Genomic DNA, 14,981 nt, shown 5'->3' on the forward strand with positions numbered 1-14,981 from the left:
TATTTTCTTTTTACTTTTAATTTTTGTCACATAATAATAGATTACAGTACAAGCTGAAGGATGGAACATTTACAATCTACAGAATCTTCCAGTTACAATAAAATGTACAGTCAGGAATCCCCAGAACTCTCTTTATATATGAACAAGTACAAATGATAAAATCTTCTACAATCTGAACGAGGTCTTCTTGTGTTTGGTCGACTTGATCTTTCAGGCATTTCATTCATGTTTATTTTTCTCTCCTGAATCATCCTGGTCTCCTGGAATGAATGGAATCAACAGAATAGTTATTTTTGATGGAATTAATTCAGTCTCAAATCAAAGTATTATTATCATTGATAAGGTGATCAAGATTTTTGAATTAACTGACCCAAGACCTCAGTGTACACTTACATTTGAAGATTCTTCAACCAACGATTCTTTTGACTTGCTTTACGCCTGTAAAATATATTAGTTATCCTGTTTAGTCCAGGGAACAGAAATACATTTTGCACATTTTAGCACTGATATGGTCATCTTTAAGCTAAAGATGGAAAGTAAGTAAAATGCTGACGTGATATCTCCTTAAATATCTGAGTTATTCAGTGACTGAGTAGAATGGGGTCATTAAATATTACATATTCTACAGAACTATTTGTCATTATATACCTGGTAGAGTTAAGCTGTGCAGTCAATGAATAACTAATAAATGATGAGATGAGTTTGCCTCTATTCTGTTCTAGACGCAGAGTAACAAGCAATGATGGTCTGAATGTGAGAATATAAGCAGTCATCCCTATGAAGCCATTATGTCAAATTATTCTGACCTAATCATCACCAAATAATAAAATTGGCTGCATTTAGGCCCAATTGAAAATCTTTTGACTAGAAATGGAGCTCTCTAGTTTGCAACATGATTCAGGTGATAATATCCCTTCCCCAAATATTTCTGATCGGTTAATTACATAAATTGCAATTCTACTGGTAAAATCTGCATTATTTATACTTACGTTTGTAGACTTGTCGAAGAGGCATTCTCCTGGCTCTCATCTATGGAAAAATATTTATTTATTTAGGTTTATTATGGCGATGGTTGACTTTTTAAATCCAAAGCTTAGCATTATCTCAATCTTCAAATTGATATCAAATCAGAAATAAGGTAATACTAGCTGTTTAAATATCATGGTACATTGCATTGTTTCAGATTGGAAGTCCCAGTAACACAACACCAGCACAATGAGACCAGTGCATAAATGGGTAAAGTCATGCAATGGGCTCTGTTGCTTTTCCCCCTCAAAAATAGAGAGTAGTTGCTTTTCAGGTAACAGAAAGAAGAGCTCTTTTGGAAGGCTCAAATACTCAAACTTGTAGCTAAAGTGGCACGTACTCTACTTCTGAATTCCATTCCATGGACTTGGATAGAAACAAATTTCGGAGGCAGTGTGCAAATTATTGGCAATCGTATAATGCACACTTAACACTAATATTCCTCGATCTGCACATGGATTTGAAGCCAGTGAAACTATCAGATGTAGCTCAGTTTGCTTCTTAGTTTTATACAAAGAAAGTGATGAAATGTTTTGAAAAAATCAATACAAAGTTATCAGTGATAAAATCCTGACCCAGAACAAAATATGCCCACTCTCCCTATTTGCATTATGGCGAACTGACCTCAATACTGTTCTCATTAGATTCCAATGAACGACTGTCGATTGTCCTCAAACCTCGACACTCCACATCAACGTCGACAATCTTGCCAGCAAAGTATTCAACACTGCTTTTGCAGATTCCTTTTGCCTGTCAAAAATCAAAAGAACATTAAAGTTACTCATCACCCTTTATGGTGCAGTGTATGACATTATGCAGCATGTATGACATTATTCCACGCTAATGGCCCTTTGTTGAAATAATAATTCAGTTCCTGCTGCACCTTCTCTGATATAATTCAGTTCACAGCTCTTTCTATGATTTGTTATTTCTATGATTTAAGTCAGTGCCACTGGCACTTACTATGGTTAAACACAGTGTAAATAGCCCTCTGCATCATTTTGCTCGGTATTTATGCCCCGATCAATGAAATAACGCATCACTCACAGACTTTTTCTGACACAGATCAGCAGATATGGTAGTTTGGATACTACGACATAACTCAAGACTTACAGCATTCTTTCTGGAGCGGAAGTGGCAGGAGCGATCATCAAATTCCTGTCCGGAATTTTTGGAACATACGGTTTCTTTCACTGAGAATACTAGATCCACGTTGTACCATAGTTTGCCTGTGCGATAAACCTAATGAAAGGAAACCAGGCTATTAATGTGCCTTCCGTTCAAATGTTCTCAATCTGATCAGAAAAAGCTCAGAACAACACTGACCTTTCAGCATTTGCTGACAGAATAATCATTAATTGCAGGCAAAAGATATATTTTATCCAAATTATAAATCACTCCTTTACCACTATATTGGGGATGTTCAATGCATTGGAGTTAGTAATGAAAGTAACAAACAAATGATAGACCATTGGGATTTGGACATACCCTGGTGTTAAACCATAAACCTCAACCTCTGAAAATTTCCCATTTACAATTTGACACCTAGACCCAATGTGAATCTCCAAAATACATAAAAGATGCAGCTTGGACCTGTATAAAGGTTTGCCATCATTCCTGTGCCATTCTCAGCTCTAGTGTAATGATGGGTCTACCTGCATCAGGTTCAAAGAGCATCGCCCATGAAAGGTAATGAAACCAAGACACACTTACAATCTTTCCTCTTCTGCCATTGACAGCACACAGGTTGTTGATCTCGGTGATTTCATTCAGCTTTCCAACTGAGGCCCTCAGGGCATTCTTGGTGCTTGGCACTCCTGCAGAGAGAGAACGAAAGTTCCAACATATTTCAGTGAATTATTTTTGTGTCATGGTGAATTATCACAGATCGACTAGCAATAACTCAGCGCTCTCTGTGCCCATCCCTCTCCCCAGTACCTACCTGAGCAGTGGAGGATCTGCACAGCAGCGATGGCGAGGAGGAAGAATTTCATTCTGCCTTGTGTGGGATCAGCCGGCTGGGTTCTCAGAGTAAAGTTGCTGCTTCTCTCTCTCGGTCTGCCTTCACCTCACTGCCTTCGGCCTTTATACCCTGCACCTCAACCACATTCAAACACTGACTCATGTTTGCCCAGCTTGTTGATGTGGGCACGGAAATCTGCTAACAAGTGAACTGTATGGGCAAAGCTTCCGCCAAACGGCATCATCTTTTCGCTGGTAAAAGAGTGAGATCGGATTTTATGCCTGACAGAGAGAAAAAAGTGATCAGAATTCGAACTGTTACCTACTGTATATCTATATAAATACACTGCCCTTATTATAATTAGCATTTGAATTTATTGGGGACAATGGTATTGGACAGATTGTTGCAATGGCACACCTTAGATGGCATACATATTTTTCCAGAATTTAGTCAATGTTTCTTTATAGCTCTCAGTGTGATGATAAAGCTCCCCTGCCCAATCCAATTATGTGTACACTCTGCTTGTGTCATCGATGTCTCTCATATTGGTGGGTGACATTAAATCAAATGAGTAACCCATGCCTCTGTGAAGTTTTGCACTTGGTGGGTAGAACAAGGTTGTTCCAGGTGATTTGGAAAATGGACAAGAAATACGCAATATGCAAGAAATTCTTCAACAGATCAGCTTGTTCATAAGTGCAGAGAGAAACCAAACCAATCTTTCAGATTAATGTTCTTTTCATCAAAACCTGGGAAATGTTTGAGATAAGAGAAGTCTTAAGATGAAGAGAAATGACATTGGGATGGAGGGGGCCAGTGGGAAGGGTGAAGTGGTGGGGACCGGGGAAGAATTAAATAGGTCTGATCTAAGGCGGAGAGCAGGAGAAAAATAAATGATTGAAAGTGGTGAAAAGGGAATATGAAAGGATGCGTCATTGTTACAAGTCAAGACACAAAATATAGAAAGACACAAAAAGCTGGAGTAAAGGGCCTGTCCCACTTGGGGGTCATTTGCGCGTCACACAGGTGGCGCGCGAGGATTTTGAGAATCCCAAAATCCAGGGGCGCGCGCGCTACCGCGCGTCACTGACTACGCCACCAAGTCTCACCAGCGCCATGCACACATAATGCACGCTATGCGAGCGTTACTCGCGCATCACAACGCGCGCGTCATCATCGTGATGCGTAAATTATGTTGCGTAAATGACGGGCAAATTACACCCAAGTGGGATAGGCCCTTAACTCAGTGGGTAAGGCAGCATCGCTGGAGAACATGGAAAGGTGACGTTTCGGGTCTGAACCCTTCTGGTCTGGCTGAAATCTACATGCAAGTTACAGAAATATAACCTGAAATTGTTGAACTGAACGCAGTTCCTTACACTCGCGTTGAGTTTCACAAGAAGACTGCAGGAAACTCAGGAAAGGGGGTGACAAAATGAGAGTGACGACCAAAGGACGAAGATGCACATTGTTAAGGAGGTTATTCGATTAGTAATTAATATCTTGATGTCCATTTTTTTAATGGGATTACTTTAAATGTAGTTGGACTGCTTAACACATTATAAAAATAACATAGAGCCATTGGTAATGGACCAATTAAGGTTCACAAGGATTATACTTGACATGAAAGGTCATAATGTCCTCAAGCAAAGAGAAGGCACCTGGAGGCCTGATAGAAGTTTTCAAGATATTCATACGGTGAGCATGGAAAAGATGAAGCCAAAGCCCAATAAATATAAGAAAGTCATTAGCCAACCCAATAGATGGTTCAGAAGTATATGTTTTGCCCAAAGAATGGGAAGAATGTAGAAAAGCTTGCATAAGTACTGGATAAGGACAGTGGTGTGCAGATAAAGGGGAAACTGGTAAAGCACGTGATGAGAAATAAATAGACAGACATGTGGAGTGGACCAGGATGGAAGGTGGGTTGGGTGAAGCATAAATGGCTGAATGGAAAAGATGAGCTATCCTTTAGCTGTAGACGCATAATTCTGCATGAAAATATTAGATTTTGTAAAGTTTGGCGTCTTTTTTCATATTTTGTTGTCTTTAGATGTATGCTTAGTAATTTCTCATTATGGGGCAAACTTGTCAAGCAGGAGACCTTCAGCCAACATTACCTGCAAAGCCACAGTATTTGTAATTGTTCCTGAAATAGCATTAAAAGCTAATTGACTTTCATTTAATTAATGCAGTTTGCATTTTCAAAAGTAGGTTTAAAACAAAATTAGCTCACAAGAACTAAAAATTTGGCCTTGTGATTGTCAACACATTGCAGTAAAATCCAGAATAGATTTACATATTGAAACACTTTGGCCCTTTCAGTTTGCTGCTCTCGCTTGCTTTAAAACAAACAGATGACTGATAAACTCCCAATAAAACTTCAGTTTTACCAGTTGTAAGTACAAATACCAGGGCCCCAGGTTCCATCATTCCAGCTGATGGACTGCAAATTAATTTAGTCGTTAGTTTTCATTAATCCATTTTCTGGTGCTGGTATACAGATACACCTACAGCCTATAGCCAGAAGGCTATGAAAAGAATCCTTTGAGAGTGATCATAGCAGCACATGCCTGACAAGGGAGGTCATTCAGTTCCACATGCGTAGGAAATACACCAGGGATTTGTTTTGGCCTGGGGACTTGTTGACACTTGTGGCCAATTCCATGGTTGAGATTTCCTGCTTTTCTGCATTGAGGGGACTGAGGGCACGATTTTGTGGGGGAGGGGGTGGTTAAGGTCAAGAGCAAATAATTTTGGGGGAAGATAAACACGAGAAGCCTGGTCAACACTTGGCCAAAATGATAGGACGCTGATTACCTGGACATTTAGTCATTGCTGTCTATGTGCGCTTGCTGAGTATTTATTAGATGGGGGGGGGGGGGGGGCACACTGATGCAGCTGGTAGAGCTGATGCCTCGCAGCAAAGAGATTGGATTTAATTCCCGACTTCAGGTTTTGTCAGTGTGGAGTATGCATGTTGACCCTGTGACCATAAATGTTTCAAACGGGTGCTCCGGTTACCTCCCACATCCCAAAGACGTGAGGTTTGTAGATTCATTGGCCCTCTGTAGATTGCCGCTAGTGTGTAGGGAGTTGATGCAGAAGTGGGAAGAACAAAGAATTAGTGTGAACAGATGATCGATGATTGGCGTGCACTCAGTGGGCCAAAGGGCCTGTTTCCATGCTGTATCTTTCAATCAATCTATCAAAAACTTTCAATCTCCATCTGCATAATTCTTGACAACAATAGAACAGTTTTTTGTTTCTCTTTGGCATTATTCATTGGCAAAAGATTATATGTTTAAATTTAAAGGCAAATTGCTGCCTTTGATCACTGGAACCATATTGTGTTTTGAGCTGTCTATTATATCATTGATTTAGCAGAATAGGGATTTTTTTCTCTTCAATGGGGCTTTGCCACAGGTGGTTGATCCTGGTTATCCACATGGTGGCAGCACAGCTGTAATCTTTGCTGCGAGCAAGGGCTGCAGAATTCATTGCTGAATTTGCCCATCCCTTTATTGTGTGTGTGTGTGAGCACACGGGTGTGTGTGTGTGTATGTGCGTGCGTGTGCGCCGGTTTGTCTGTTTGTCTACGGGTATGGGTCTGTGTCGATGCGTACATGTATGCATGCATGTGTGTGTGCAAGTGTGTATGTGCTCTAGAATGAGGCATTTGGATCTCTATGTAGCTCTTCAATTCTCTGTTCAATAAGATTATGTTGATCTGATTATAACCACATCTGTAATATTCACAATAAAAGTCTACAGCACAGAAACAGATGCTCTGGCCCATCACGTCATGCCTGTGTTTACCTACCCCAATCTACGCTAAAAATCTTCCAATCCGAAAGCCGAAAAATTCCGAATTACGAAAAGTGTCTGGTCCCAAGGCTTTCGGATAAAAGGTTGTGCACCTGTACTGGGTAATTGTCTACATATTGGCCAGTACTATGGTCTACCACTTGGTTAGTATGGGTCATGGTCTACACCTTGGTCAGCACTTGAACAGTGAATTTCTACATGCCAGACATCTTTCACTGTGTGGATGGCATTCCATTTATTTGTGTCCCAAAAAGCTGCCATATATCACAGAGTCCTGTGTGGTGTTGTAATTATGCTCCTAGAGCAAATCCCTCCCCCCCCCCCCTCCCCGTTAGTCTAGTTCAGTAAAACACCGAGTCAAGCACTGGACCACTAAACTTTATTTTATGAAACAATAACGAATCTCCATATACAATACCTAATGCCGCGGGTCCGATCCTAGTCTCTGCTTGTCCAAGCCCTTCAGCCTCGTGCAATCAGATACCTCCAAAAGGTTACACAGTCCCAAACGCCCTTCCAGAAGATCAACAACGAACCTCGTGGGGGTTATCTTTTATAGGTCATTGAACCCTGTGGGGCAGAACTACATGGGGGTAGTAACCCCTACAAACCAATCACAGATATCGATTATATTAAAGTGTTATTGACAGTTCCCCAACCCAATTTTACTTCGGAGTCACGTGAGTGACTACGTGAAGAAGCCCGCCACGATGCATGCGTGTCATATCGCTTTCACGCTTGCGAAATGACAGGCGGGGTGGAGAGTTCCCCCGCAGCGGTAAGTTTGAAACCGCGACCTGCAGGTAAGTAATTTACTCTGCGGTAGTTTTTGTCCCCGCGCTGTTTTTACACGGGGGGGGGGAAGCTGGACAAAATAGTGTCCACAAGTGCTGCGAGTGAAGCTGGCTGGGGAGGACCGCGAAGTTGCGGGAACCAGCAGCAGCTGAAGGCACAAGCCCCATAAGGGATCAGCTGAGCCGACTTTTGGTCCCGCGCCGGCCAGAACACCACGGCCGGGCGGGAGACTATTCAAATGGGGCCGTCGTCTTTTGACAAGTCGAAAACGGCAGGAGGCGGGGTGGAACGACGTTCCCCCATAGCGATAATTTAAACCTGGACCTGCAGGTAAGAGCTGCGGTCTTTTTGTGTTTTCCCATGCTGATTACAGGTGGAGAAACCAACGGGCTGCGACAAAGCTGGTGGGCTAGCAGCGGCCAGTGGCACTTGAATCACCTATAATGGGATCAGCTGTGCCCGATGTCGCCTCCGCACCGGCCAGATCCACGCGGCCGGGCGGAAAGGCTAGACACAAAAACAAACAAGGTCGTGGACTCAGAGGAGTCCGACTTTGAACAACCGCGGGCGGCCAGCGACCGAGAGCTCTGGAGCCAGATGGAGCGGTGTGTGGAGCATTTGCTCCAACGTGACAGACTCCGGAAGATGGAGTCGGGTCACTGTGGGCCCCATGATAAACCCACAGCAGTACCTCTTGAAGGGCTGCACAGTGCTTCTACCTCATCAGAGGGGAGCACTGCGGGTCAGTTCTGGGCTGACCTGGAAGAGGGGTCCGCAGAAGGAAAGACAAGTGTGCAAGGGGTGCAGGAACGAGAGAACCTACTGGACTAATAAAAGGGACTCCAACAAAAACCCACTACAGCCAAAGACAGGACCCCGACGCACCCACCAGCAGAACTGGTGAAAGCTCGAAGGCCCGGTACTCACAACATGAGTCATTTTAAGCCATGGCCCAGGCCGGCCTTCTTGGAAGATGCGGGGACCTCCAACGCCAACCAAACCGAAAATCCAGACACCAGCGCAACAACAGCAGCAAAGAAGGTAGGTGGGTCTGGTTCCCTACAAAATACGGAGAGCATGGAGGTTGGGGGGAGATTACACTCTTTTCTGAATGCATGGAGCATGTTAACAACCGATACTTACATCTTAAGCAGTATCCAGGGATATACAATAGAGTTTATACACAAGTACAGCCCTCCAGTTCAACATATACCGAACCGAATGTTCGTGCCTTCTGATAAAGAAAAATCAAAAGCGCAAGCTGAACTGGAGCGGCTTTACGTAAAAGGTGTAATTGAGAAAACTCAACACGAACCATTAGAATTCGTGTCCAATATATTTACCAAAAACAAAAAAGATGGTGGTTGTCGCATCATCATAGATCTGACACAATAGAAACCTTTGTTACTGCTAAACAATTAATTTCCAAAGGTTACTTCATGGCCAGCATCGATTTAAAAGATGCTTACTATTCAGTGCCTATACGAGGTGACCACAGATGTTACTTAAAATTCAACTGGATGGGACAACACTGGCAGTATAAAGCACTGCCAAATGGTTTATCATCAGCCCCAGGCTGTTCACAAAATTTTGAAACCAGCCCTAGCGTTTCTACGGAAACGTAAACACATGGTCATGGCATATTTAGATGACATACTCATTATGGGCAAAAATACGAACCTGCCTCCACCACCTTCCCTGGAAGCTCATTCCATACAGCCACCACTCTCTGAGTAAAGAAGTTCCCCCTCATGTTACCCCTAAACTTCTGTCCCTTAATTCTCAAGTCATGTCCCCTTGTTTGAATCTTCCCTACTCTCAGTGGGAAAAGCTTATCCACGTCAACTCTGTCTATCCCTCTCATCATTTTAAAGACCTCTATCAAGTCCCCCCTTAACCTTCTGCGCTCCAAAGAATAAAGCCCTAACTTGTTCAACCTTTCTCTGTAACTTAGTTGCTGAAACCCAGGCAACATTCTAGTAAATCTCCTCTGTACTCTCTCTATTTTGTTGACATCCTTCCTATAATTAGGCGACCAAAATTGTGCCCCATACTCCAGAATTGGCCTCACCAATGCCTTGTACAATTTTAACATTACATCCCAACTTCTATACTCAATGCTCTGATTTATAAAGGCCAGCACACCAAAAGCTTTCTTTACCACCCTATCTACATGAGATTCCACTTTCAGGGAACTGTGCACAGTTATTCCCAGATCCCTCTGTTCACCTGCATTCTTCAATTCCCTACCATTTACCATGTACGTCCTATTTTGATTTGTCCTGCCAAGATGTAGCACCTCACACTTATCAGCATTAAACTCCATCTGCCATCTTTCAATCCACTCTTCCAACTGGCATAAATCTCTCTGTAGACTTTGAAAATCTACTTCATTATCCACAACCCCACCTATCTTAGTATCATCTGCATACTTACTAATCCAATTTACCACACCATCATCCAGATCATTGATGTACATGACAAACAACAGTGGACCCAACACAGATCCCTGTGGCACCCCACTAGTCACTGGCCTCCAACCTGACAAACAACCATCCACCATTACTCTCTGGCATCTCCCATTCAGCCACTGTTGAATCCATCTTGCTACTCCACCATTAATACCCAACCATTGAACCTTCTTAACCAACCTTCCATGAGGAACCTTGTCAAAGGCCTTACTGAAGTCCATATATACAACATCCACTGCTTTACCCTCATCAATTTCCCGAGTAACCTCTTCAAAAAATTCAAGAAGATTAGTCAAACATGACCTTCCAGGCACAAATCCATGTTGACTGTTCCTAATCAGACCCTGTTTATCCAGATGCTTATATATATTATCTCTAAGTATCCTTTCCATTAATTTGCCCACCACTGACGTCAAACTAACAGGTCTATAATTGCTAGGTTTACTCTTAGACCCCTTTTTAAACAATGGAACAACATGCGCAGTACGCCAATCCTCCGGCACTATTCCCGTTTCTAATGACATTTGAAATATTTCTGTCATAGCCCCTGCTATTTCTACACTAACTTCCCTCAATGTCCTAGGGAATATCCTGTCCGGACCTGGAGACTTATCCACTTTTATATTTCTCAAAAGTGTCAGTACTTCCTCTTCTTTGAATCTCATAGTTTCCATAGCTACTCTACTTGTTTCCCTTACCTCACATAATTCAATATCCTTCTCCTTGGTGAATACCGAAGAAAAGAAATTGTTCAATATCTCCCCCATCTCTTTTGGCTCTGCAGATAGCTGTCCACTCTGACTCTCTAATGGACCAATTTTATCCCTCGTTATCCTTTTGCTATTAATATAGCTGTAGAAACCCTTTGGGTTTACTTTCACCTTACTTGCCAAAGCAACCTCATATCTTCTTTTAGCTTTTCTAATTTCTTTCTTAAGATTCTTTTTACATTCTTTATACTCCTCAAGCACCTCATTTACTCCATGCTGCCTATAATTATTGTAGATCTCCCTCTTTTTCCGAACCAAGTGACCAATTTCCCTTGAAAACCATGGCTTTTTCCGATTTTTACTATTTCCTTTCAACCGAACAGGGACATAAAGATTTTGTACTCTTAAAATTTCACCTTTAAATGTACTCCATTTCAGTACCACATCTTTCCCATAAAACAAAATGTCCCAATTTACTCCTTTTAAATCCTTTCGCATCTCCTCAAAGTTAGCCTTTCTCCAATCAAAAATCACAACCCTAGGTCCGGTTCTGACCCTCTCCATAATTACATTGAAACTAATGGTATTGTGATCACTGGTCCCGAACTGTTCCCCAACGCATACCTCTGCCACCTGACCCGTCTCATTTCCTAACAGGAGGTCCAGCACCGCTCCTTCTCTAGTAGGTACTTCTATGTATTGCTGCAAAAAACTATCCTGCACACATTTTACAAACTCCAACCCATCCAGCCCATTTACAGAATGTGTTTCCCAGTCTATGTGTGGAAAATTGAAATCTCCCACAATCACTACCTTGTGCTTACTACTAATATCTGCAATCTACATATTTGCTCTTCCAATTCTCGCTCCCCATTTGGCTGTCTATAATACACCCCTATAAGTGTTGCTACCCCTTTCCCATTTCTCAGTTCCACCCAAATAGCCTCCCTAGACGAGCCCTCTAATCTATCCTGCCAAAGCACTGCTGTAATATCTTCCCTGATAAGCAATGCAACACCTCCACCTCTTGCCCCTCCAATTCTATCACACCTGAAGCAACGAAATCCTGGAATATTTAGTTTCCAATCACAGCCCTCCTGCAACCATGTTTCACTGATCGCCACAACATCATACTTCCAGGTGTCAATCCAGGCTCTGAGTTCATCCACCTTTCTTACAATGCTCCTAGCATTAAAATATACACATTTAAGAAACCCACCCTCTCTTATTCTCTGTTTATTGTCTTTTTCTTCTCTCTCCCCTACATTTTGGGTCAGAGTGCTACCATTCTCTGCCTCCTGCCTCACACACTGACTGCTAGCTTTCCCAATTTGAGTCCCTCCCCCCAACCATACTAGTTTAAAGTCTCCCCAGTAGCCTTTGCAAATCTCCCCGCCAGGATATTGGTCCCCCTCGAGTTCAAGTGCAACCCGTCCTTTCTGTACAGGTCACACCTTCCCCAAAAGAGGTCCCAATGATCCAGAAACTTGAATCCATACCCACTGCACCAGTCCATCATCCACTCATTTATCCTCCACCTCGCTCCATTCCTACTCTCACTGTCGCGTGGCACAGGCAGTAATCCTGAGATTGTTACCTTTGCAGTCCTTCTCCTTAACTCTCTACCTAACTCCCTAAATTCTTCTTTCAGGACCTCTTCTCTTTTTTTACCTATGTCGTTGGTACCTATATGTACCACAACCTCAGGCTCCTCTCCCTCCCATTTCAGGATTTCTTGGACACGTTCAGACACATCCCTGACCCTGGCACCAGGGAGGCAAACTACCATCCGGGTCTCCTGTCTGCGTCCACCGAATCGCCTATCCGACCCCCTGACTATAGAGTCCCCTATTACAATTGCCCTCCTCTTCTTTTCCTTACCCTTCTGAGCAACAAGACCGGTCTTTATGCCAGAGGCCCGGCCGCTGTCGCTGCCCCCAGGTAGGCTGTCTCCCCCACCTTTACTCAAACATGAGTACTTATTTTTAAGGTGTACAGCCACCAGGGTACTCACCAGTCCCTGCCTCTGCCCGTTGCCCTTCCTAACTGTGACCCAGTTTTCTGTCTCCCGTGGTCTTGGAGTGACCACCTCCCTGTAACTCCTATATATGACCTCCTCGCTCTCCCTGAGCAGACAGAGGTCATCAAGTTGCTGTTCCAGGTTCCTAACACGGTCCCTTAGGAGCCCCATCTCGACGCACCTGGCGCAGATGTGGACGTCTGGAGGGCACTCAGACTCCATGACCTCCCACATCTGACATCCAGAACAGTAAACTGCCCTGGCCCTCATTCTCCCCCTTATCCGAATACAATAAAGCCTTACCCGGGATACAAGCCAATCAGCTGCTTCCTCTAGTCCGTTTGACCAATCAGAGGCTTCCACCAGACTCCTTCTCTGGAAGTGAGATCTGCGAATGGAACGTTGCAGATTTTGGTTCCTCCCTCTGTCACGGCTCCCGGGCCTCTGTTGAGACAAGCCCCGCGATGGGTTTTTTAACTCACCACACGGAGGTCGCTCCTCCCTCTGTCACGGCTCCCGGGCCTCTGTTGAGACAAGCCCCGCGATGGGTTTTTAACTCACCACACGGAGGTCGCTCCTCCCTCTGTCACGGCTCCCGGGCCTCTGTTGAGACAAGCCCCGCGATGGGTTTTTAACTCACCACACGGAGGTCGCTCCTCCCTCTGTCACGGCTCCCGGGCCTCTGTCGGTGACTCTGCCTAAGGGAAAGGCTAGAGATTTAATAGAGGCTTGCAATAACCTCATTGACATCAGCAAACCATCCATCAGATTGGTAGCAAAAGTAATTGGCAAAATGGTGGCTGCCTTTCCAGCCACACAATTTGGACCTCTACATTACCAAAACCTACAGAGAGCAAAAATACAAGCACTCTAAATTAATGCAGGTCACTTTGACAGACCTATGAAACTACCAATCAAGCTAAAATGGAACTAAAATGGTGGATAGATAACATCTAGCTTTGTTCCAATCCAATCATTGTCAGTAACCCTTCCATGGTACTACAAACTGATGCCAGTGCACTTGGGTGGGGAGCCACCAATACCATCACCAGCTGTGCAGGTAGATGGACTGCTCAGGAGGCATCATTATTACTCACACTGAGCATAAACTACCTGGAAATGTTGGGTGCATTCCATGGCCTAAAGTCATATTGTACTGGGTCATATCACCAGCATGTTAGACTACAGATAGACAATACCACCGTGGTAGCATACATTAACCACATGGGTGGAAACAAATCGACATCATGTGACAATCTGGCTAATACAATTTGGCAATGGTGTATCCAGAGAGATATTTGGATATCAGCCACTTACCTACCAGGAAGAATAAATTTAGTGGCAGACACCAGGTCACGCAAATTTAATGAAAACACCGAATGGATGTTGAATAAAAAAGTATTTGCTGATATTACAGCAAAATATGGAACACCAGATATCGATCTATTCACATCCAGACTTAACCACCAGTTATGAAATTATGTTTCATGGGAACCAGACCCTGGGGCAGCGGCGACAGATGCATTTTCGCTGCATTGGGGGGAAATTGTTTATTTACGCATTCTCTCCTTTCTGCCTCATCAGTCGGGTATTAAGGAAAATACAACAAGACTCTGCGTCTGGTATTTTGGTAGTACCCGATTGGCCTACTCAACCATGGTTCCCAGTGGTATTAAACATGGTATTAGAACCATGTATCACCATCCCACATAGACCAGATTTATTGCTACATCCCGTAACAAGGGATAGCCACCCATGCCATAAACATTTGAACTTATTAATTTGTAGAGTTTTAAAAACACCTCTACTACAACTGGGACTGACGGACCGAACAGTGAACATGATCTCGGCGGCCCAAAGACAGTCAACCAAAAAACAGTATCTGGTCTATATCAGGAAGTGGGAGATGTACTGACATAAAAACAACATCACCTACAGAGACATGAACATCCCGTCTGTTCTGGAATATCTGGCAGGCCTCCACTATGATGAGGGGCTCAGTTATAGTGCCATCAACTGCGCCAGAAGTGCCCTATCGACTTACCTATGGCAGGGGACAGAGCGTTACTCTGTTGGGACTCACCCACTGGTAACAAAACTTATGAGGGGAATTTTTAATACTAATCCCCCAAGAACCAGGTACTCCCAAATATGGGATGTAAGTATTG

At 43.5% G+C, this 14,981-nt stretch overlaps 1 protein-coding gene across 1 annotated transcript; it reads right to left on the reverse strand.

The window, feature by feature from the left end:
- Positions 1-3,098, reverse strand: LOC116975448 (secreted phosphoprotein 24-like). The gene is made up of 7 exons (XM_033024582.1): positions 2,969-3,098; positions 2,740-2,843; positions 2,140-2,268; positions 1,651-1,776; positions 990-1,029; positions 394-438; positions 1-260 (listed from the first exon to the last, which is right to left on the reverse strand). Exons 1-6 carry the CDS (start codon positions 3,018-3,020, stop codon positions 407-409), a joined length of 483 nt encoding a protein of 160 aa, XP_032880473.1. The 5' UTR covers positions 3,021-3,098; the 3' UTR covers positions 1-260; positions 394-406.
- Between the last annotated feature and the right edge of the window lie 11,883 nt (positions 3,099-14,981).

Source organism: Amblyraja radiata, chromosome 7 (assembly GCF_010909765.2).
Source record: "Amblyraja radiata isolate CabotCenter1 chromosome 7, sAmbRad1.1.pri, whole genome shotgun sequence".
NCBI classification, from domain to species: Eukaryota; Metazoa; Chordata; class Chondrichthyes; order Rajiformes; family Rajidae; genus Amblyraja; species Amblyraja radiata.

What these genes read in the sequence shown, in the direction of transcription:
- LOC116975448 (XM_033024582.1), bottom strand. Translation starts at nt 3,020, where the DNA reads ATGAAATTCTTCCTCCTCGCCATCGCTGCTGTGCAGATCCTCCACTGC. An exon ending in ATGGCAGAAGAGGAAAGATT is followed by an intron (nt 2,269 to 2,739) that starts GTAAGTGTGTCT and finishes TCCTTTCATTAG; the next exon opens with GTTTATCGCACAGGCAAACT. An exon ending in TCTTCGACAAGTCTACAAAC is followed by an intron (nt 439 to 989) that starts GTAAGTATAAAT and finishes TATATTTTACAG; the next exon opens with GCGTAAAGCAAGTCAAAAGA.